This window comes from Macrobrachium nipponense, chromosome 41 (assembly GCF_015104395.2).
Source record: "Macrobrachium nipponense isolate FS-2020 chromosome 41, ASM1510439v2, whole genome shotgun sequence".
NCBI classification, from domain to species: domain Eukaryota; kingdom Metazoa; phylum Arthropoda; class Malacostraca; order Decapoda; family Palaemonidae; genus Macrobrachium; species Macrobrachium nipponense.
The window spans coordinates 22,119,281-22,143,746 of NC_061102.1; the positions used below are offsets into that span (position 1 = coordinate 22,119,281).

Sequence of the window (24,466 nt, forward strand, 5' to 3'; positions counted from 1 at the left end):
GTGCTGAGGTGGATGGAGGCAGGTATCTTACATAGGTGTGCTGTGGGCACATACAACTAGTGAATAGTGTGATAGTGGATAGATGGAGGTGGAGGAGAGGGGAGGAGGAGGAGGAGGAGGAGGAGGAGGAGGAGGAAGGAGGAGGAGGAGGAGGAGGAGGAGGACGGGATGGAGGAGGGGAGGAGAGACGAGGAAGGAGGAGGAGGAGGAGGAGGGAGGAGGAGAGGAGGAGGAGGAGGAGGAGGAGGAAGAAAGAGGAGAGAAGAGAGAGAGAGAGAGAGAGAGAGAGAGAGAGAGAGAGAGAGAGAGAGAGAGAGAATCTCCAGTTCTTCTGACAAACAATGGAACACACGAACAGACACACCCTAAATAAGAAACGAAATAAAACACAGGATGTTGTGTCATCTACGTAAATCAACAATAAAGCAGTAGTAGCAGCAGTATTATTAAAGATTCAAAGGAATTTACTTCCATGCTCATAATATCCTACTTCAGGTTTCTTCATATGATTCATGGTTACTTATGAATGAACCCAAGATTTTGAAAGTCACTTATTCAAAGTCTACTGTACCCCTTCAGTGGTTGATTCTCTCTAAATATGTGCCTTAAAAATCTAAACAGTAACCATTACCATCACTACATTATTAAATGTAAGAAAAACCTAACGCAAAATTATTTGACAGAGAAGAAAATGTTCATTCCTAGGTAGTCATGATAATCATAAGAAATACAATGTAACTACTACTCTAAATCAAAAGTCATCCAACCACACTAGGATTAATACTACGACTAGCATCATATTTTCTATGACAGCTTTGGAGACTACACCTAACAATCCCTTGGGGTTAATATAATGTATATCTAAAGATATCAATATCAAGCTGAGCTTCAAATCCAAAAAGTACTTTACATGTTGCTCAACTCAACGCACCTTTGAGCGGAAATCTTTTCATCCAAAACTGATTACAATCTATAATCAAATGACATCAGGGCTTAGTCATCTGGAATGAAAATAAAACATTTTAGAAAAAAAACAGGGAAAATTTTAAAAAAGCCATTTTAAAAAGGCAGAGAAAAAATAGGAAACAATTTTATAGATAAGCTAGTTCTAAGTGTGTCTATAAAGAAACTATCACTTTTCCTTCATTTCTCCAATCAAAACTTTGAAAAAAAGAAAGTTTTCACCCTTTATCACCTAGTAAGATACTTAAAGCACATGGAATGGCAGTTGTCAAGATATTTCAGTTACAATAGAAAAGAAAAACATTTGGAACTTCAATCTGCCAGTTCCTGGTCATTGTTCAACCTTGGATTAAACTGGAGATATTAAGAAATATATATTTATCTTCAAGTAGCTACATAGTACATTCATTCTAAAACATACTGTAAACAGGCTATATACCAAAATACACAGCCACTTTAAAAGGTACAATACTGTTCTGAATATCTTAAAGGACACAACAGCAAGAGACTGTTTCCTTAACCAAACATGTCTCAATAAAACTCAATCCTTACACAGCTGATGATGTCAATGAAATTTGTTATTGCAAAAGCTCATTTACCTCAAGGGGTTACCAGAAAGTGGTTAATTTTCAATTAACATTCAACAAAATTACAGTACATATAAAATTTACTGCTATCTCACCTTTCTAACAGATTATGAATGTTAAATTTTTGTATGCAACTCTCAATCATTCAAGGGTACATCAGTCCGAATTTGATAAAATATCAGTGTTCAGATGGCTGCTGACTTGTCATGTCAAATTCTACAAAGAGCAACACTACTTTTTTTATATTGTGATTATTCTTCCATTAAAAACCTGGATATTTAAATGAAATGGACAAGCTATGGCCAGTAAGACAAGCACAGAACTGTACCAAACAACTACTATCACTAATAACTTATTTACTTAGGTTTTCTCAGGAAACCTGATCCAATTTACTGTGCAATCCTAAAACCATTTACAGGATATCATACCCATAAAACTAGACTTCTCGATGGCTAACGATAAAATGCTCTTCCACCAGTTGCTTCTACATTAGGAATAACCCATTCCCTGTGCCCTTTGTCTCTCTTACGATAGCCATAGTAATCTCCCCTACGCCTTGCACGGTAACGATTAAAATTATAATCGTCATCATCATCGTCGTCGTCGTCATCATCATCAAACCTTACATAGCGTCTACGTGTTTCCTGCCTTTCATATCTATTATGACCATATTTATCATGGTCCCTGTAAGTTTGTGTTTGTCCTTCCCAAGAATATCTGCTGTCTTTGCGTGCCCTAGCACGATCAAATTGCCAATCAGCTTTATGTTCAGATTCTCTCAAAGTTGTCCTATCACTAGCCCGCTCAAATACCCAGTCTGCTTTGTGCTGGTTCTCACGGCTTTTTTCCCGACCTACTGCTCTTTTTTGTGACCAGTCACTATAAGGATACTTTGTGTGATTCTTACCCCTTCGACGAATGAATGCTTTCTTTGGGCCTGAAAAGTCCTTATGATAATTCTTCTTTGATGGCTGTTCCCAGTGACGCATTATTCCCTTCCGCTTGTGAACATCATCACCGCCGCCATGTTTACGGTATTTTCTTCTTCGACGTCTGTCATCATCATCATCGTCATCATCGTCATCATCATCATCATCGTCGTCATCATCGTCATCTCGTTTTCTCCTGTAGTGTCGTCTTCTGTATCTTCTATCATCATCATCATCATCATCGTCGTCGTCATCATCGTCATCATCATCGTCGTCATCATCATCATCTCTGTATCTTTTATCATATTTATTATACTGACCCTTATAGTATCTATGACCCTCTTCACTCTCTTGCATTCTCCTGTCTCTTCCATCCTTTCTTTCAAAACCTTTAGAATGCTCACGGTTTCTTCTTTCTTGATCTCTCTCTTTCTGTTCTCTTTCCTCCCTCTCTCGTTTTTCTTTTTCCTCACGCTCCTTCATTTCTCTTTCCTTCCTTTCAGCTTCTTTTTTATTTTTCTTCTCTTCCTCATCACTGATTCTCATTCTCCTGGATCGTTCTTTCTTACCCTCTTTTTTCCCTTCATCACGTTTATTTTTACGAGCCTCTTTAACTTTTTTATCTTCAGGAATTCTTTTCTTTTCTTCACCATCATCACCATCTCCTTTGCCAGACATTGAAGATTTTGCTACAGTTAAAATCTTGTCTGCAACAAGTACTTCTTCTTCAGATGCCTTTTCATCTTCGATCTCTTCCACCACTGCTACATCCTCTTCTTCCTCCACTTCTAGGGCTTCTTCATCTGCTAAATCCGCAACAAGAACTTCTGCAACAGGAAGTTCAGCATCATCTTCACCTCCAGCTACCAGAGTCAAACTTTCTGCAGATTCTTCATCAACCTGAGCCTATTAAATAAAGCATGATATAATTCCAGTTACTTAGGTGAAGTGATAAGAACACTTCCTATGTATAATTATTAAAACGAGTGTGTAGACATGCTCTGCATGATTTTGGCTAGTTTCTCTTGGGTGCTTTGTCCATCTGACCGCAGGCATTACCTAAGCCATGCATGCTACAAACAAGGAATGAAAGATATGACTTTTAATTTTATATTTTAATACCACAAACCGTAACACCTAACAGCAAAGCTTAACTCTTGAATAGAATAAGCAAAGAGTAAGCCTATTTCAAAATAATACAAAATGCATGACTGTATCTACAACCACAAGCTTCAAACCACACATTAAAGAATGATACCACTCCATTACCAACAATATACACACATGAATATCCAAAGTGACTGAATTTTGGATTTTATCAATATCAACAGTAAGGCAATATCAGCTGCTACCTTTGCTAAATAAATAACAAAGGCAAAATGCATCAATCAAGACGAAAGAAACATCACTACATGTAAAAGAACCACCCAAAAACCAAACATACAATAAACAAACCTCCATTCCAGTGGCAATTCAATTCCTGATTTGTACCTTTGCAAAAGTTGTCATGTCTAAACCATGTTTCTATTATGTATATAAATTCTTTTTATACAAACCTATTCATCACAGTATTTTATTTCCCTGGATATGGAAATCCAAGTCACACCCACTCTATTGCCCAAGGCCAATAGGTATCTACTTCATGCGCCTACCCCTGCGTAAGAAACCTGTTTCTCTTGCACTTGTGTGAAAAGAGCAAAATTCAAGAGTTCATGAAGGGCATGTATTCTATGGCTGATAGGTTTGTAGGAAAAACTTGGTTTAGTTCATCACAACAAAATAAATGTTTAAATTTTGTTAGTACACAGAATACAGTCACAATAGACATTTCAAAATATTTCAAGAAAATGTTTCTCTTTCAATATATTTGCAAATTTTGCTAAACAAGATATCTGAAAATTTATGATTCTTGAATAAATCAATTTATGGCCTGGCACACTAGGTTAGGTTAGGATGCAACCCAGTTGACATCTCATTGTCATGAAAAACGTATATATCTCATAAATTTCATGTTTAATATTGTGACTGAACTCTAATCAGTAAAATGAGGTGCAAATATGGTTATCGCAGATGCCCATACCCTATAAGGGCCACAGATGAAGTCATGAAAGTTATGATGATGTGGATGAAGAAAAAGGTGAATGATGAGGCAACAGCCCCGATTATACTTCCCACTGTTCCTAAAATAGAATTTACTCAAATAAAATTTACTGAAAGTAGAGGGATATCCCTATTTTACTGTTTGAACAATGGCAACAACCTCCATATTGTACTTGAAGGTAACACAAGGAAGAACATTTACATCATGAGCTTCTGCTCTAAATTGTGGTTACTGTGAATTGTTTACTTCTTAATTAGTATTTAAGTTTTCAAGGAATCATTTCTACCAAATCATCCCTATGCATAATTAAGTGTGGACATGGGTGCTAGTCATACAGTTTACGGATGTCGACTTTGTAAGAGGATCGGCATTTGCAATGTCCTCTGTGCAATGTTTCCCTCAGCAAATCTGTATAAAGTGAATAGTTTCTCTTTGTCCACAGGCAAGTTTATTAATGTCATGTAAATGGCACCCCATTTGATGAGTCTTTGAACTTTCCCTCTTCTCATTGCAAAAGAAATGTAGTAAAGGAGAAACACTGGAAAAGGAAATTAAAAATATATCAAAGAAAGAACAAAAATATTTATCATTAGATAAAAGTATTGCTTTCACATATCCTGGAAAGCAGTCATGAAAATGAAAATAGCCTGCAGACCTGGACTTAGGACAAGGTAGTTGGTTCAAATTTGATAGAGTACCCCACTCAGTAAAAGCAAGTGAACAAAACAAAATGATAAATAATGAAGGCAGTAAATAAAAAAAGAGAGAGAGAGAGAGAGGAGAGAGAGAGAGAGAGAGAGAGAGAAACACTGATATCAACCCTAAGACTGTTGGAAATAAAAAGAAGAAAAAAATCACAGTTCTCACCAGATGGATCAAAGGCGTCTCAATCTAGAGCTATACAAATTGATGACTGAGATTTCCCTCATCCAAAGTAGTGAGGCAATCTTATACATGATTAAAAGGGTTGTGATGCAACCAAATACTATGTTTTGTTCTCAGAGTAGAATTGCATAAGTTAATTTCTGACTTTTCAGAGCACTTGCTGGAGGATCATAGGCATTTCTGTCGCCATCTTGTAACACATCATTAAACATGAGCTTGCTGTCATCCTATGGATGACAATTTTCACATCTTTATGATCTTGTTTGAAAGATTCTAGATTAAAAAATTGTCATTTCAGGCTGTTTTCATTCCTTGGTCATTAAGGATGGGTACTACAATAAATTTTCTGGACTATACAGTTCAAGAAATTAAACCTTCTTCAGGCTTAGTGCTCTGGTCAGTCCTGTGATTTAAGCAATTTGTTCCTAAGCTCATAACCCACCCCCCACCACACAAAACTTTTACAAGAGTGAACTTACTGCAGGGTTTACATTCAAGTCTGGGACAAACACATTTTATTTAGGTACTTAAAAAAAATGTGCATATACTGCACTACAGAGAGCATTAATTACCAGCAAAAGCAAGAATGAACACTGAACCTACGTAATAGAACAACAAAAATAATAAACTTATCACAACCTAACTTATGTACAAAACTAAGATCACCAGTCAACGGAACAAAAACTCCACTACTTGTTCAATGGACAACAACCAACATCAGTAGCGTACTAGTACCACCAATGCTCCCACTTCTAGAACAGATAATAATTTTGCTAGACTAGATGACAAAATTACTCTTAACAAAAACTTCTTAAGAATCATATCGACTTTGACCCACTTAAAAATGAAGAAACAAAAAACAAAAACAAAAATTACATAAAACATCTGCTTTACTGTGAGCCCTTAATGATATTTGATGATATGATGAGTCAGGGGTCTGCCTAGATACCTCTTGGGCGTGTTGAACCAAACTTATGCAAATACGAGACAAAATTATTAGACTTGCTGGGAGACGCAGAAGCAGTAACGTACACAACAACATCAACTGACCCAGAGTTATGGATAAACTAGTCTCCAAACAAAATATGTAGCCCCTCAACCAATTTCTATTTGTAATAATGCTCTGAAAGAGCTTTTCCTGATTTATAAATGGCATCATCAAAAGCATGATATCCACAATCAATGTCTATTTTTTTATTCAGGTGTTAACCTTCCCCAAGAAAATGTTAGGCTTTGTATACATTAAAAGTCTTGTGCAATACAGATTACAGTAATGGCAATATTAATCAGATTACAGGCAGCCCCCGGATACCGACAGGGGTTCCGTTCCTGGGGGCCTGACAATAACTGAAAATCGTCGCCAACCGAAATTCAACAGTCTACGGGCGTCACAATCCACCTGACGGTGCCCTAAACTCGTTAACAATGCTTAGACATTGGCCAGATATTTTGCCCTAAAATGTAATAACTCTTTAATGAAAATGTGGAATTTCATTTGCCTAATCATTTACTATGGTCTGCATCGTAGTTCTACAAATTTTAAATGTCAGATTCGATGAACTTACTGGTAAATCTTGGCCTAGAGATAGAAAGACAGAAAAGAAAAACTCACCTTTTTCATACTGCTAACATTTCCTCCATCTCTTTATTGATCATATCTTCTAGTTATATAAGTTAAAAAAGCAAAAGAGAATGATAAAAGTATCGTTAGTAACATTATAATAATTGCTTAGACGCTACAGCCACAAACAACTGAACAAAAACAGTTGTTTTGCTATAACAACCGAACCGAATCTGATAATAACAATGTTTTGCTTGCATTTCAGCCATCGTATGATGGTAAAAAAATTACTGTAGCTATGTTACAAAAGACGTTAATTAAGCAGAACAGGACTTAAAATATTTTTGCATTATACTACCTTTATTTCCTACGAAGAAAATATTGTCAAGTACTGCTAAATTTAAGATGCAGTTATAGCTGAACCTGATGAAAAAAATGTTCGCATTGCTAATGACTATAAATTATCATGCATCAGCAAACGGAACTGAACCGAATCTGATAATAACAATGTTTTGCTTGCATTTCAGCCATCGTACGATAGTAAAAAATTACCGTAGTTATGTTACAAATGATTTTAATTAAGTAGAACAGAACTTGATATCTTTGTATTAAACCTTTATTTTCTAAGGAGAAAATATTGGCAAGAAAAATATTACTGCTAAATTTAAGTTGCAGTTGTAACTGAACCTTAGAAAAAAATGTTTACACAGCTAATGACTTTAATTATTGTGCATCAGCAATATGGATGAAACCCGATCGCAAATAATAGTGGAGAAAAAAGTATTTTAATAAGAAATACTGGCCACAAAAGAACGCATTTTACTGTTGTTTTCACGCTGATAAAAGATAAATATGTAAATCTTGTATTATTGTGAAATAGGATGAATATAGCAATTAATATCTCTTAATTTTTTACACATGCGCTAGAAATGATCCTATTGTTAAGACCGATGGTTTGTTCGCATATGAACAAACATGCTCCCGACACCATCTATTAACGAAAAATATAACTTAACCTAATTCACAACCTATTTCAACTTAAAAAGACTTCATATAATAAAAAATAACCCTGGCCCTTATAAATAGAGTTAGAGAGATTAATTTATACTAAATACAAGCAAAAAATTTGCTCTGAATTGAGTTAAATAGGGCAAAATAATCTTACCTCCGATCTCCATTGATTTTTCCAAACTAAAACATTGATCACTTTGTATTTTATAATACTATAGTAATATGAGAATACATGCAGTATTATTGCATACAGTGAAGTAAAGCATAATTTTAAAAGAGCCAAGGAAAAGATCCAATTTCTTTGTTTGTATTTATGAGGATCTCTCGCTGCTTAGGCCTAGCCATCAATAACCAGACAATGGCGCCATCTATTAACGAAAAAAATATAACTTAATCTAGCTTGCAACAAGACGTATTTAAGTCATATTTCAATTTAAAAACACTTCACATTACAAAAAATAACCTTGCCCATATAAATAGTTTCTAGGGATTAAACTTACGCTAAACGGAAGCGAGAAAATCGTGCTGAATTGAGTTAAATACGGCGAAATAATCTTACCTCCGCTCTCAGCAGATTTTTCCAAACCAAAACATGATAGGTTTGTTTGTATTTTATAATACAACAGTAATATAAGACTACATACAGTAATACTGGATACAGCGAAGTAAAGGATAACTTTTTAAAAGAGCCAAGGAAATTATGTATCTTCATTATGTTTGTATTTTATGAGGTGGTCTTGGCACTTAGCCTAAGCCACTGATAACCAGACAACAGTGCCATAAACCCTACGGAGGGTAAAACCCAGTTATGAATATATTGAACAAGCACTGTAAAACCGAAATGCCGGTAACCAATACCAACAGTAACCGGGGGCTGCCTGTATACTTTACTAAAAACTGAACCAGAAATCTACATTTGATGATAACACTTCATTTCAAAAAGAAAATAACACCATGGTTAAAGTAACTTGTTTGCTGTATGTGGCGGGTGAAGAAGCATTAACCACAAAAAGAAAAAACCATGAAGTTTACCAAGTCCATAATTTTTCTAAAAACAAGAAGCATTAACCACAAAAGGAAAAAAACCTTGAAGTTTACCAAGTCATTAATTTTTCTAAAAACAGTCTTAATGATTATCAATACTACTTGGATCATGCTCTTACCTCTAAATCCTTCCATGTCTTATCAAACTGGTTGTTAAGAACTGAGAATCTTTCTGCTAGTGTGCTGATGGTTTTGTCCACAGTTGCCTTGCCCTTCTTCATTATATTATTATAGCCTATTTCTTTCATTTTATTTACAACATTGACGAGAACTCTATTCATTTTGGAAAGAGTATTTTGTCCAACGGCAGCAATGCTTCCTGGATGGCGCAACTCTTTTACCTGTAAAAATATTGAACAAAAGAGTATTAGTGGTTCCTCAGAATTACCAATGGAAAATTATATGCATTATTCTTGTAACCATTTTCAGAAATAAGCTAAATATAATTAAGTATGAAAAGTGTTATATAAGTTAAAACAGAGCCTCTAAATTAAATATGGGAACCAGTTTTGTAATAGACAAAACCTGTATTCAATAGCAACCCAATCTAAATTAACTTCTTTTAATTTCTAAATCTGGATTTTTGATTCGTTATATATGTATAAGCAAACACAGTCAACAAATGTCACTTCATTTTTCAGCTGATTATGTATTTTATCGTATTCCTCCATCTAACAACAGCATCTTTGACTGCCAAGATACTGCAAAGTTTATTAGCAACGAGATTTAAAATTTGGTAATCTGAAAACTACAGTACAGGGAGCCCCCACCTATCGGTTCCAGTATTACGGTGCATGGTTAATGATGTAGTTAACAATATTTTTGGTGATGATAATCCGTTTATTGGTGTTGTTAAGTGGTCTATTGGTGCTTAAAATGTCAGTTATTACCATAATCATCGGCAATTTTCTGTAAGTGGCGCTCGACTGGGAATGGAACCGGGGGCTGCCTGTACACATTATTGATATTAAAACACTGAAGCAGCATACTCATTGGACTATTTCATGTAGCAATTGTTTTACAGCTGAACATGTAGTGAGTTTCAAATGCCTAACAAGCAGCAGACTAATTTATAATTGATAACCATTCCATAATGTTTTTGTTTTATATTTTTTATAATCTTAATTTGGATTATTGATACAAGTTTCCCAATAGATAACAAAGAGCCCCATACATGTACTTATAAAGAATGAAATAAAATGTTATTTCACAAATAGCATGATTGATTTTTTTTATACAAGCCAATTATTTACAATAATATGCTGTTTAGTGTGGCACGAAATAGTCAGAGACACTGCATTCCTTATTGAAAGTAAGTACGTAATGAGAGAGAGAGAGAGAGAGAGAGAGAGAGAGAGAGAGAGAGAGAGAGAGAGAGAGATATTCAAATATGTTAAAAATACATTAATACTTAATTAAAGGCTATGATATACTGTACTATGCTTTCATTCATCAAATTTCCCATTTTTTTTTATACTGAAAAGACATAATCGCTCTTAATTCAGTCTAGAATATAAAAATACAATGCAAATTATATCATATAAGTTAAAACTGGAAAACAAAACCCTTAAGATACTTAAAAACAAAATATATGTTTGAAATAATTGGAATTTCTCAGATGGAGTCGTTCATGGAGACCTGGAGGACAGTGTGATTTTTTTTTATTGTAGTACTACATATCAAGATGACAACATTTACTAGTTTTCCTTCATGAACGGGAATATTATTGCGTCATCATTAGTGCTGATTGTACTAATTACTTTAGTTTTACAAATTTATGTTTGTATTCCAAAGCGTTTAAAGTTAGTCAATGTCAATGGCAGTCAATATTGCAACAGCTAAGGTAGGTTGAGCAAATCTATTTGAATTCGCAAGAGCGTTTTCTATGATGTGAGGAAGAACCCGAGAACTTCGAGTGGGAGACCACAAGTCACTGAATACTGGCTTACATAATGGCTTTCACACTTTGATTACTTTGACGTTGACATGGATCAAGTTGCTGTTTACAAAGCTACTGTCATTAAAAAGAAATCTTTATCAAGGTTAAAGTAGCCTGTCAGCTCAAAGATTTTCTGGCTATGCTCCCATTACAAGCAGTTCGTAGTTAGTCCACATAGCTGCATTATTTTCCTATGAGGCTGTAAGATCTCCCAACACAAATCCAGTAGAGTGGGCCCCCCCCGTATTCGCGGACTCACACATTCGCAGATTTCTCTCAGGAACGTTTCCCAGCATTATTCACGGAAAATTCGCTGTATTTTTCTATGAGAAATATCCACAAATTCCTGGGTTTTTTGTTATCAATTTCATCATAAAATGCACTTTTTGTGATAAGACTATTAAAAAAACCAAGTATGAAAATTTAAAGTTTTTTTCTTGAGTTTTAACTAACAATATAGGCTGTTTTTAGCATTTTTATAGGGGTTCCAAACATTCGCGGGGTTCTAACTATTCACGGGGGGTCTTGTACGCATCCCCCACGAATACAGGGGGACCACTGTATAAGGTATTACAAAAGCTGGCCTTACCTTAGCTGTCCGGCTCCTGTCTTTCACTCTGTGTCACCCCTAACAAAAACATTAGACCTCTAGCTTTCTGTTGAACTGTGTAGCGAAGAGGCCTAACACAAGTCTTCTCCAAGTAGATAGAGGAGACACTAGGATAACACAAGGGGTTGTCCTATGAAATTATCCTTTACACAGACATTCTAAATATCCTACTGTCAACTTGTGCACTGTCAAAGGAATTGCACTGTAGACAGAGATGTCCTCATGCTGCCAAAGGAACATGCATTTCCAACAAAGGATAAATCCTATGAGGAGATCCCCTACAAGTTTAGTATGCTACTCAACCGAGATATCCTATGACAAGATACGAGCGGCTCCCTTTTAGACAAAGGAACCAGCAAGGTGACATCCCTAAGCAACATAGCACAGCACTAAAGACAGATCTTAACTCCTGCAGAGACAAGAACAACTAGGATATTGAAATACAGTACTGGTCTGGTTACTTAGACATATAAAGTTAGGGCAAATTAGGACTGTACCCCAGCTCTTGAAGAATGGGAAAATCTTCTTGTAGAACTGAAGTGTAGGTCTGATAAAGATAAGCTCAAACCAGGTAGGCTACACTAACAACTCCTACACTTAGGATGGACCAGGATGGTAGGCTAGGCCTAGAACTCAACCACTTAGGCTAAGCTAGTCTAAGAACTCAACCACTTAGGACGGGCTTAGTAAGTAAAGGTAGGTTCAAACTAGTTAGGCTAGGCTAAGAACTCAACCCCTTAGGCTAAGGTAAGTTAGTAAAGGTAGGTGTAAACTAGCTACACTAGGCTAGGCTGAGAACTCTGCCACTTAGGTTAGACTAAGTTGGTAAAGGTAGGTTCAAATTAACTAGGCTAGGCTAAGAACTCAACCCATTGCTAGGCTAAGAATTCAACCACTTGCTAGGCTAAGAAGAAAACCACTTATGGTAGGCGAAGTTAGTAAAGTAAAGTTCAAACTAGCCAGACTAGGCTACAAACTCGGCAACTTGCTAGTCTAAGAACTGAACCACTTGCTAGGCTAAAAACTCAACCACTTGCTAGGCTGAGGACTCAACCACTTATGATAGGCTAAGTTGGTGAAGGTAGGTTTGAATTAGCTAAGCTAGGCTAGGCTAAGAACTCAACCACTTTGGCTATGCTAAGTTAAAAAGAGAAGTAGTTCTTCATCCTTTCTTAGTTTGAAGTCTTATTGGTCTAGACTCTAGTACCTAATCAGTTAATTATGTCTGAATCGTAGATCTTTCAAGTTAGAAAATATTTCTACTTGCTCCAGGAAAACACCTTGTTCAGTCAGAATTGAACCCTGTTTTGTAAGGTGGTGTGGGATGGAATGGTTGCACAGAATTTCACTGTAAAGGAACCAACCTATTGACTAACTGCAACTACTTGTGTCAAAGTCGAAGCATTAGGTCAATATTCTCGTAGGAACAATCCAAATTGTAAATAAACAATGAAACAAGAGAATTCTCCTACCTAGGAAGGTTGGAGTTTTTGGGTCAACACAAAGACTGTCAATTCCCACAATGAAGTCAGTATGGGCCTTATTAAACAGATCCATTGATGTGGGAAGTCAGTATGGGTGTGATTAAACGGATCCATTGATTTGTTATTAAAAGCATAACAGTTGGAAGATCAATCTCGTATGTAGATGACATGGAACATCCGTCGGATGCTACTAAAGGAACACCTGTGAGCCCTTTGCTGTGAAACAAAAGGCATTGAACAGACATGCTGAATAGCCATGGCATAAGTGACGGTCCGTTCCCGGACATTGCAGAAACACAGTGTGTAGTAGGTCAAAGGTCTGTTTTGATATCTTATGTATTAGATATGGAACTTTGGTCGGATGCTACCAAAGCAGTAATCATCAGACATTACCTATGTGACCAACAGGCAAAGCACAGACATGCTTTATGATCCACAGCTGTTTAGACATGTACGTACGTCCGTCACTGGGCGTGAAGTCACATACGCGGATGTACATGACACTGTCTGGGAGACAAAGAAGTAGAAGCACAATACCTTTACCTTGCGTCATGACCACTGACTGGAAGGTGAACGTCTCTCTCTCTCTCTCTCTCTCTCTCTCTCTCTCTCTCTCTCTCTCTCTCTCTCAATATGAATTTGGAATCAATGTTTTACGAATTAGTTAATCGTTGGTAAAATTTCAGTAACAAAGTCTCATCTGTGGACGTGAACAACAGGTGAGGAAATCCTGGACCTGGCGAATGAGACTTAAAACCAGAAGAATGTCTTGAAGGCAAACAAGAGACTTCCTAGAGGAAGAAGGGCAATGATCATCTTCCAAAGGAAGACATCGGCGTATGTGAGGGGGAGACTCATGCCCGTGCAAGAAAGACAACGATACAGCTCTTAGGGAAACATATTCACAGATGTGATACAAGGACTTCTGGAACTAAGGTGACTAAGTCACGAACATGTGAGTGTCAAAGTGACAATGCCTATGATAGAAACATGCCACCAAACATTCAGAATCTCTCATGTCCCCAAATGTTCAGAATCTCTCACATCCAATGAAGGATTCTGCACTGCATCAATCCTGGCTGGGTTGTCGTAGAATCTTTACGGCTACTCCAATCTGGGTAGAATCATCCTACCGGGATTCCGATGAAAACTGAGCATCACAAGCACACATAAGTGTCTTGGAATTCGAAGAAATCAAAGAACTCAGACAAGCTACCAAGCCACGAACAGGATGCAGGTTGGTTGCTCCCTCCACCCAAGTGTCCAAAGAAACACAGTAGAAAAAGTTAAGTATATCTTGGGTTTACCAGACCACTGAGCTGATTAACAGCTCTCCTAGGGTTGGCCCTAAGGATTAGATTTTTTTACATAGTTAGGAACCAATTGGTTACTTAGAACAGGACCTACAGCTTACTGTGGGATCCAAACCACATTTTATTGAGAAATGAATTTCTAATCACCAGAAATACATTCCTCTAATTCTGCAGTGGTAGTCACAGGAAATGAACTTGGGGTACCAGATTGATAGTCGAGTATGCAACTTATCCAGTCGTAGCGAATATTATTTGACACACATGCAAGACATAGCAATACTTGATACTCTTGACACCTCTTTTCAAAGACTTAAGTGTCCGGGATGACTCAATGAAAAGGGTACATTTAATAATGGATTGTGGTGAAACAAACCATCATTCTTGACCAAATAAACTAGCTTCTTGAAAACAAAAGACTTACTTTTGTATGGAAGAAATTACATTAACAATACTTACATGATAATGAAATTTGTCTAACCAACTGCACTCAAGTGTGCTTAACCCTTAAACGCCAAGCCGCTATTTACCAAAGTGTCTATCGTATGCCAGCGGCATTCGAGAGTTAGCGCTGAAGCAGAAAAAGTTTTTTTTTTTTTTTGTTTTTTTTTTTTTTTTTTTTAAATCACAGCACGGTTAGCTTTTAAGATTGAGAGTTCATTTTTGGCTCCTTTTTTTGTCATTGCCTGAAGTTTAGTATGCAACCACAAAAAAAAAAAAAAAAAAAAAAAAGAAAAAAAAAGGGATTTTGACGTAAGGAAAAATCTATTTCTGGGTGATTGGCTCGTGTCGCCAGCGAAATATCCTTTAATCTATTATTTCTAGGGTAAATGTACTAACACATACCAGAGAATAAATAAATAAAGAAAAAGGTCAGTACAACTGACTCGCTCCACCCCACCAAGAGGGGTGTCGGTATGAACACTATGGCGAGTGAGACCACTACCACGAGCCGAATGCCAATAGAAATCTCCCACTACAAAATCCCCACAAGAGGAGAGCCGACCCACAGAGTGGGCAGCAACTACTACTACTCCATCCCATGCTGCCGACTGCTGCGCCTCTGGTGGCCATCCTGAAGTTAGCAGACAATCTTGAGCGATGGGATGGGTAGGGTGGGATTTCGCTGGCGACACGAGCCAATCGCCCAGAAATAGATTTTTCCTTACGTCAAAATCCCTTTTCTGGGCTCAGCTCGTGTCGCTGCGCGAAATCGTACCAGAGAAATAGCACAAGATTGTAAATAAAATTCAACAAAACAAAAAGAGGTCTCAAATAAAAGATAAAATAAAAGAATATAATTGCTAATAAAGATACATATACACAATGATACAAAAATAGAAATATTGTTTAAATTAAACTTAATGCTAATAATATTTCTTAACTTAAGGTAATTTACATATATACAGGGCTTACATGGCATATATGTTCCGAAATAGTATCTGTGTATTGATATGTATCAAGAACTCTAGAGCAATTAAGACAATAAGTTGAACAGAACAAACTTCAATAAAACAATATATAAAGGAATGTATATATCTTAATATACAAAACCCGTAACCATTACAATTAAGATGTATCCCCTAGCATAAAAATAAGGGGATCACATCCAAGAGATCAATATATACAATCGATTGTGAGTGTCCCTAGCAAAAAAAATAAGGGACACTCACCATATCATCATAAAAGCAGCTAAGACACAAGGTAACCGTAGATGAACAAGGCAGGAATAGACGAACTGTTGGGTGAGACAGGTAGAAAGGAGGACTGGATCTTCTACTAAAGATTAGGCAGAGTCGGGGGAAACTATGTTACCCGCCGCCACTGCTGAAAATTTCAGAGCTTCCAAGGACTTTAAGTAATGACGTAAATACTGTCGGCGATTTCCATCCAGTATATTTTTTCAACTCATCGAAGTTCATATGTTGGAAATAGTTAATTGAGGTGGCTACTGCCCTGACATCATGTGCTTTTGGAAAAGAGTCAGGATTGGCTTGTTTAATAAAGTACAAGATTTGCTGCCTGATGCCTTTAATAGATAAAGTACCACCTTTTTCTCTCATAAAGAGAGGACCCGATGAGGATGAGGAGGTCCTAGACAGAAAGGCTCGTAAGGTCGATACTGGGCAAAGAGATATATCCTGTGGAAGGGGTAGTACCTTCCATGGTTCCCACCTCATCAAAGGATCTTCATTCTTAGCTATAAAACTACGTTCCGGAGAAAGTAGCACTTCCCCTGTGGGAAGGAACTGAATATGATCCGGATCTCTGGATAATGCCGACAGTTCTGAAATTCTAGCTCCCGAGGCCAAGCTTAATAAAAATAGAGTTTTTCTTAAGAGCATTATAAAAGAACATGTGTCATTATCAGTTTCTGAAGCCAGCTTTAGAACATCATTTAAGAACCATGATACTGACGTAGGCCTTACAGAAGGTCTAAGTCTAGCACACGCCTTGGGAATAGACGAGAAGTAGGAGTCTGTCAAGTCTATGTTGAAACCAAATTGAAAAATCTTTTTCAAGGCTGACTTGTTTGTCGTAATGGTGCTAGCTGCTAAGCCTTTTTCAAATAAAGATCTGAAAAAGGATATAGCTGAATTGATTGTCATGATTCTAATATCTGATTCTCTCAGGAAGGTTGCTAACTTTTTGACAGCAGCATCATACTGTCTCAAAGTTGAATCCCTTTTATCGGATTCCAAGAAGAGAATATTTTGAGGGTCAATATTCGCATCCCTTTTCGCTGCAAACTTCATGAAATCCATAAAGTTAGGGTTTTGAGAATTCCTGAGGAAGCGAACACAGTCTTCGTTTGTACTGACTGGGAGAGCTTGGGACTGGGAATCCGAAGAGGGCGAAGACCCAGTTCCAGAATTAGAGGGTACCAATTGCTCTTTGGCCAGTCTGGGGCTACTAGAGCCACTTGACCCTTGAATGTCCTGAGTTTGTTCAGTACCTTCATGAGAAGATTCACTGGAGGAAAGACATAAATCTTCTCCCAGTTGTTGTTCCAGTCTAGGGCCAGGGCGTCCGTGGCATAGGCCAGAGGGTCCAGGTTGGGGGCCACATAACATGGGAGTTTGTGGTTCGCTTGGGATGCGAAGAGATCCACTTGTAGGCCTGGAACTCTCTGAAGAATCCATTGGAACGAAACTGTTGTCCAGTGACCATCCGACTCTAGAGGTACTGATCGGGATAGAGCATCTGCTATGACGTTTCTCACTCCAGCTATATGGGTGGAGGAGAGGTGCCAACTGAACTTGTCCGCCAGGGAGAAGATGGCTACCATGACATGATTTAGATGGCGCGATTTGGAGCCTCCCCTGTTTATACAATGTACTACCACTGCGCTGTCCAAGACTAGCTTTATGTGGGAGTACTTTGGCGGACATAACCTTTTTAGGGTCAAGAACACTGCCATTGCTTCCAGTACGTTTATATGGAACTGACGGAACTGAAGTGACCAAGTTCCCTGAACTTTCTTGAACTGGGAATATCCTCCCCAACCGCTTAATGAAGCGTCTGTGTGGATGGTGATCCCCGGAGGAGGAAACTGAAGGGGTACTGAAACCGATAAGTTCTTGACTTTTGCCCACGGGCGAAGTCGATTCCGTAGAATCTGAGGGACTGAGGATAATTTGTCCCTGGACCTGACATTTGCTCGTGAGCGCCAGATTTCTGGTTAGGTCTTTCAGTTTGGCTTTCATACAAAGATGTTTTGTCACTGATGCAAACTGGAGTGAACCCAGGATCCTTTCCTGAGTTCTTCTCGACACCAGTTTGTGACTCAGAAATTGCTTGACTTGACTTCGCTATTTCTTTCCTCTTGGTTGATGGAATCGCAGAGTATGGGAGGATAGATTCCATTGAATGCCCAGCCACTGAAAGTTTGACTCTGGAGTGAGTCTTGACTTGGTCCTGTTTATCTTGAAACTAGATATTCCAGGAAACTGAATCACTTTCAGTGTTGCTTTGTGGCATTCCTCGACTGGTTGGAGCCCAGATTAAACCAATCGTTCGAGATACGCTACTACCATAACCCCTTGCGACCTTAGTTGTTGAACCACCACTTCCGCCAACTTCGTGAACACCCTGGGTGCTACGTTGAGCCCGAAAGGAACTACCTTGAAGGAGAATGTCTGGTCTCCTATTTTGAAGCCCAGATACGACGGAAGTGTCTTGCATAGGGATATGATAGTAAGCGTCTGTAAGATCGATAGAGGTGGTGACGGCCCCACGGGGGAAGTAAGGTCCGTACCTGCGAGATCGTGAGCATCTTGAACTTGTCGCAGCGAATGGCTAAGTTTAAGCGGGACAAGTCTAAGATTACCCTTCTTTTTTGTGAGCCTTTCTTTGGCACGCTGAATAAGCGTCCTTGAAATTTTAACCTGTTGACTCTCGCTATAGCTCCTTTCTGAAGGAGGTCCTCCGCATACTCCGTCAATTCTTTGGATAAGAGTTGGCGGAAAGGTCTGGATGGGGGAGGGTCCGCTATCCAGCTCCAAACCCAGGCCTTTTGACACAAGCTCTGCGCCCACTTGCTGAAGTTCCACCGGTGGCGGAAGTGAAACAGTCTCCCTCCTACCTGAAAATCCTCATTGGTTTTGGTAGCCTCCTCGGCCTCCCCTGAAATGCTTCCCTATTGAAGGGCCCTCCCGATCCTCTCCCACGAAAGGATCGCTTACCTGTCTGCCTCCGTTACCCGAGCGGTCATACTTCTGGAAGCCTGACCCTCGAAGACTTGGTTGTAGGCTGGAGAGAGAGCGTAGAGGTGGAGGGTTGAGGCTGGGGGGGAAATAACATAGATTGGCTGCGACTGAGCCTTGGAGGTAGAAGGTTGGGCTGCTTGCACCAACGGAACAGCTGGAACCTGCTGAGTAAAGCGTGGCTGTTTCTTCTGGTAGGGCTGGAAACGTCTGGGTTTCCTTTGAGCCTTACCCCTGACCACTTGATCTTGGCGTCTCTTGGCCGTAAGACCCCAACGATCTTTAAGGCTTTGGTTTAATCTCGTAGCCTCTGCCTGGACCTCCTTCACCATCGCCTCTGGGAAGAGGTCTGCTCCCCAGATGTTAGATGTAAGCAACTTATTCGGCTCATGCCGAATTGTTGCTTCTTGGAGGACATGTTTCCTACAATTCGTCCTAGCCGTGGCGAACTCAACATATCAGACTGCACCGTTTGAGTCAGAGACTTGGTGAGAAGTTTAAAGAGTGGCTCAGAACCATAGGAGATGGTAGCCACCTCGGTCATGGCCATGGTATTAATAGACCTGGGCTAAAACCTCGATTTAGCATCAAATTCCGCCTGAATAAGGCTATCCGGAAGCCTAGGTAGCTTCTCACCAAACTGCTCCATAGCACAGTCTGGATTTTGAGTTTGCCCGCTGAAAAGGTGTTGGGCAAATCTTCCCACAACTCACCGGCTGAGGAAGTAAAGGAAAGAGACGTAGGGTCCGCTTCTTTCAGCTGAGGCATCGAATCCCCCTTCTGGGATGCTGGAATGGTGGTTGTAGCGATCTTTGTCAAGAAAGGGAGCGGGGTGTGGTTATTTCCCCCCCCCGCTTCCCCAATTTTGTTTAAAAAGATCCCCCCGTAAAAGGACTCCTTTAAATGGTTTGGAAAAATTCATAAATTTTTTTTGTAAAATTTTTGGAACAATCCATGTCCTCTAGGACACCTGAGCATTTCTCTCTGAGCCACCTGGTCTCGTGAATAGAGGACTGTCTCTTTCGGTACCTTATCGTCCCGAGTCATGGCCGAGGCGGTGAGCCTGGCGTAGCCGATGAACGGAGGCTGAAGGTCTTCCGGGTAGAACTCGAAGTCTTCAATCCTCCGAGTTCCACATTCCGGGATAGAGATAAGCCCGTCTTGGAAGGGGGCGTATGACGCTACTCTCCAAGGATTGTTCATTGAGAACGGAGGTAGAGAGTCATACGGGGGTAATTGGGCTCCCCCTGTGCTGAAAGGTGGGGGAGAAGCTAGTGGAGCTTGGCTCAGTCCGGCTATAATGTTGTCCTGAGAGTTGATCCTATCAGACAACCGGGAGAACATTTGTTCCATACTGGATTTCAGAGAACCAACCAGATCGCCCACAAACCCTTTTGTTTTTTTTGGCCCCAACAGACCAGCGTTGGAATCCAAAGCCGGAGCTGCTGCGGAGGTGGAAGGGTGGCTCTGAACCGGAACCAAGGGTAGTGGAACTGTCGACTCCGCTGGAATGTGTGATCTCTCCCTGGAGGATCTACTCCTAGAGGATTAGAGCCGGACCCAGAAGCTTTAGACCTCTCTGCTCCGGGATTTCTAGCCGGAGACTTACGAGAAGAAGATGACGCCGACGCCGTCTTTTTAGACGACGACGACGTCTTAGTCAAGGTTTTTACAGCTTGACCTTTGACCTTGGGTCTAACGGAAGCGTCAGGAGAAGTATATAATTCTGTACCTGTAAAGCCTTGGAAGATGGAGAGGGTTTTGCAGGGGTAGAAGATCCAGTGTCACCCAAGGGGCCCATCCCAATGGGCGTCCAACGTACCTACCCTCCCGACCAACAGGTCGTCTACACCTAACCATAGGTATTCAATATTAATGTCCAATGTTGCGGACTTCCGGGAGGATGATCCTGGCCTTGATCCGTCAACGAGGCAGCAAGCTGTTGCTGAATGAAAGCGATAGTCGGGGCCGCCTCTGCTGGGTCGACGTAGCCTGTTGACTTGCCTCCGGGAAGATCAGTTACCGCCAACTTCTTTTCAAGAATGTAGGGCATACCCTTGGCGGCGTTCTTCCCAAAACCGCCGACCCAGGCCCGCAGGGTTGCCAGTGCGGTATCCCTCACAGCCGGAGCCTGGAAGAGAGGGTATTGATTAGATTTTAAGATTAAACTTAAAACTAAACTTAAAGTAAAGGCTTAACTAAAATTATAGGGGCTGCAAAACCCATGAATTTTTATCTTAAGTTTGGAAGATTGAATTTAGAAAACTTAAGAATTATAACAAGAATGGGGACTGGCTACGGAGTTTGGAATACTTACCACCCCGCTAAAAGCTGGCTCACCAGATCATAACAAATGGTGCACGTCTCGTGATACCAGACCTGGATGTCCCCGTGCGGAGTCGCGCATGGAGCATGGGACCGGCAAACTCATGTCCACATGGGTCTTGAAGTGTGGCGGCGCATCCCCGGATGCTCACAGTTGGTGGTCTGTAAGTGAAAAGACACATGAGTATCTTAAAGGCTATCACTTACAAGCTAAAGGACAGAAGAACTCCGTTGCATGCCGGAGCTCGGAAAAAATTTGGGCATAACCCCTCCCTTAACGCCTGAATAGGCTATAACCCCGGAGAGATCCGGTGAGACAGGTAAGGGAGGGGGGAGGTTTAAGGTAGCTTAAGATAAACTTACTAGTTTAACATAACAGAACTTAAACCTATAAAATACGAACGTACCGGACTAAGTCCAGTGCGTGGCGGAGTGTCGTGACTCAGCGAGACGGAGTGGTTAGTAGAGACCAACTGTATATCCCGGTCCACCTTGCTGGGTGGACTAGCACCTTTCCGCTGGATGCCGGGGCTCCGGTGGCAAAGGAGCCCCAGTAAGGTGGGAAAGGGCGAGAGGACAAACAGACTCGGGCTAGCGACGGAAGTAAAAAAGCGGACGGAGGGGGAAAGGCCCAATCCCCCCCACCTTTACCATCCACGGCCGGAACCCCCCGAAGAAGCCTTTGGAGAGGTCGAGTCCAGTCTGGGTCTGTCCCGTCCCTCTACTCCCTCCGCCTGGGGGGAGAGGGAGGCAGGCTCGGGTATGCGGAGCGAGCATGGGTAGACCAACCCACCCCCCCGACTCTATGGAAGAGCGGGAGGGGGGAAGATGACTGGACAGGCGTCTGGCTGCTCCGTGATCACGTAGTGACACGGGGCGGTAACAACAAACAATGAAACAATAAGGCCTAGAAAACACAACCGGCTGATCAGAGAGATGCTATCGGGAAGCAACCGAACTGAGGAGCGGTAGCATATGGGCCCTATGGGCCCTAACCTAGGCTAAATGAAGCCAGACGCCTACACTAACCAAACATAATATAATATAATATAATATAAAATGAATAAAACATGAAAGGAAGAAAACAAAATAGTAGGAGAAAAAATCCAGGAGTGTACGACTAACCCGAAGGAAAGTCTACCACTCAAAGCTAGCCGGGGCCGATGCTAAGAAGCCGTGGCTAGGGTCTGGATAGAAGGAGCCTACTAAGGTAAAAGACATGCATGCATGACAAAAACCGTGTAGACTGTACCCTAAAAACAAAACGGATGATTTAAAAATAGAGCGTACTAAAGTAAGGGAATGTTCTGGTATGGGAGACCAAGAACGAAAAACCCGCCACGAGGCAGAACCATGCTGCCATGCTTCCGACCAGAGTTCGTATTTTTATACCTAAAAAAACGGCAAATACGGGCTCAGGGCCGGAAAAAACCAATTAGCAATAAACACTGAGTACTTAACTTAGCTGCTGCGATGGCTGCACGCTCCATGATAAATAAATCCAAAGAAAAGGGCACAAATAACACAGAGTAAAAAAGGGCACGTGTATACCGTGTGCGCTAACTGAAAAGGATGGCCACCAGAGGCGCAGCAGTCGGCAGCATGGGATGGAGTAGTAGTAGTTGCTGCCCACTCTGTGGGTCGGCTCTCCTCTTGTGGGGATTTTGTAGTGGGAGATTTCTATTGGCATTCGGCTCGTGGTAGTGGTCTCACTCGCCATAGTGTTCATACCGACACCCTCTTGGAGGGTGAGCGAGTCAGTTGTACTGACCTTTTTCCCCCCTTTTTTTTTTATTTATTTATTTCCCTTCTGGTATTGTTTTTTTAGTACATTTACCCTAGAAATAATAGATTAAAGGATATTTCGCGCAGCGACACGAGCTGAGCCCAGAAAATATATATATATTATTATCATATAGAAATATTGGAATATATGACAGCGCAAAAAAAAATTTCATACATAATTGTATACAAATCGCGCTGTGAGCAAAACGGTTAAAGCTAATGAGTTAATTTTTTTTCGTTGTATTGTACACTAAACTCCAATGATTTTGGTATATAACAAATTGTAAAACGATCAAAGCAACACCGAAAATATTATCACAAAATGATGCATGAATTCGTAACGAGCGGACATAAAAAAACAGTTTTTTTGTCAAAAATTCACCATTAATCGAAATATTGTGCTAGAGACTTCCCGTTTGTCGTAAGTGTTTTAGCTTACAATTGCAGTTTTCGACCATTTCGGTCGAGTTAAAGTTGACCGAAGGTTGAATTATTTCTATTTATCGTGATTTATACAAAAATATTTCAAAACTGATAAAAGCTACAAGCATGAGTTACTTTTAGTTGTATTCTACATGAAATTGCGCACATTTTCATGTATAAAACTTTATGTAATGGCTAATATAAAACAATGCAAACATTACGACAAACTGACAAAAGAATTTCTGAGATTTTCGGCAGTTACCACGCGGAAGTAAGGAAAAAGTGTTTTAAAAAAATTCACCATAAATCGAAATATTGTGCTAGAGTTTTCCAATTTGTTGCAAAATGAAGGTAAATGATTGAATATTACTAGACTGTAAGGGTTTTAGCTTACAATAGTGTTTTTCAACCATTTCGGTTGAGTCAAAATTGACCGAAGGTTGAAATTTTGGCACTTATCATGATTTATATGAAAATATTTCAAAACTGATAAAAGCTACAACTATGGGTTGTTTTTTGTTGTATTCTACATGAAATTGTGCACATTTTCATATATAAAACTTTATGCAACTGCAAATATAAAATGGTGCAAACATTACGACAAACTGACGAAAGAATTTCCGAGATTTTCGGCAGAGTTACCACGCAGAAGGAAAAACTTTTTTTTTTTTTTTCAAAAATTCACTATAAATTGAAATATTGTGCTAGAGTTTTCCAATTTGTTGCAAAATGAAGGTAAATGACTGAATATTACTAGAATGTAAGAGTTTTAGCTTACAATTGCGTTTTTCGACCATTTCAAA

At 39.7% G+C, this 24,466-nt stretch overlaps 1 protein-coding gene across 14 annotated transcripts in view; it reads right to left on the reverse strand.

Moving 5' to 3' along the window:
- Window positions 1–265: 265 nt before the first annotated feature.
- LOC135212588 (FK506-binding protein 5-like) overlaps window positions 266–24,466 on the reverse strand; it is a 126,089-nt gene continuing 101,888 nt past the window's right edge. For 13 of the 14 annotated variants that reach the window (XM_064246137.1, XM_064246141.1, XM_064246134.1 and 10 more), the window contains 2 exons: window positions 9,201–9,422; window positions 266–3,385 (listed from right to left, as the gene is read on the reverse strand). In XM_064246137.1, coding sequence (XP_064102207.1) covers window positions 2,003–3,385; window positions 9,201–9,422 — 1,605 coding nt within the window. In that variant the 3' untranslated portion in view covers window positions 266–2,002. The remainder of the gene's footprint in view (window positions 3,386–9,200; window positions 9,423–24,466) is intronic. The other variant, XM_064246142.1, reaches the window with a different exon arrangement.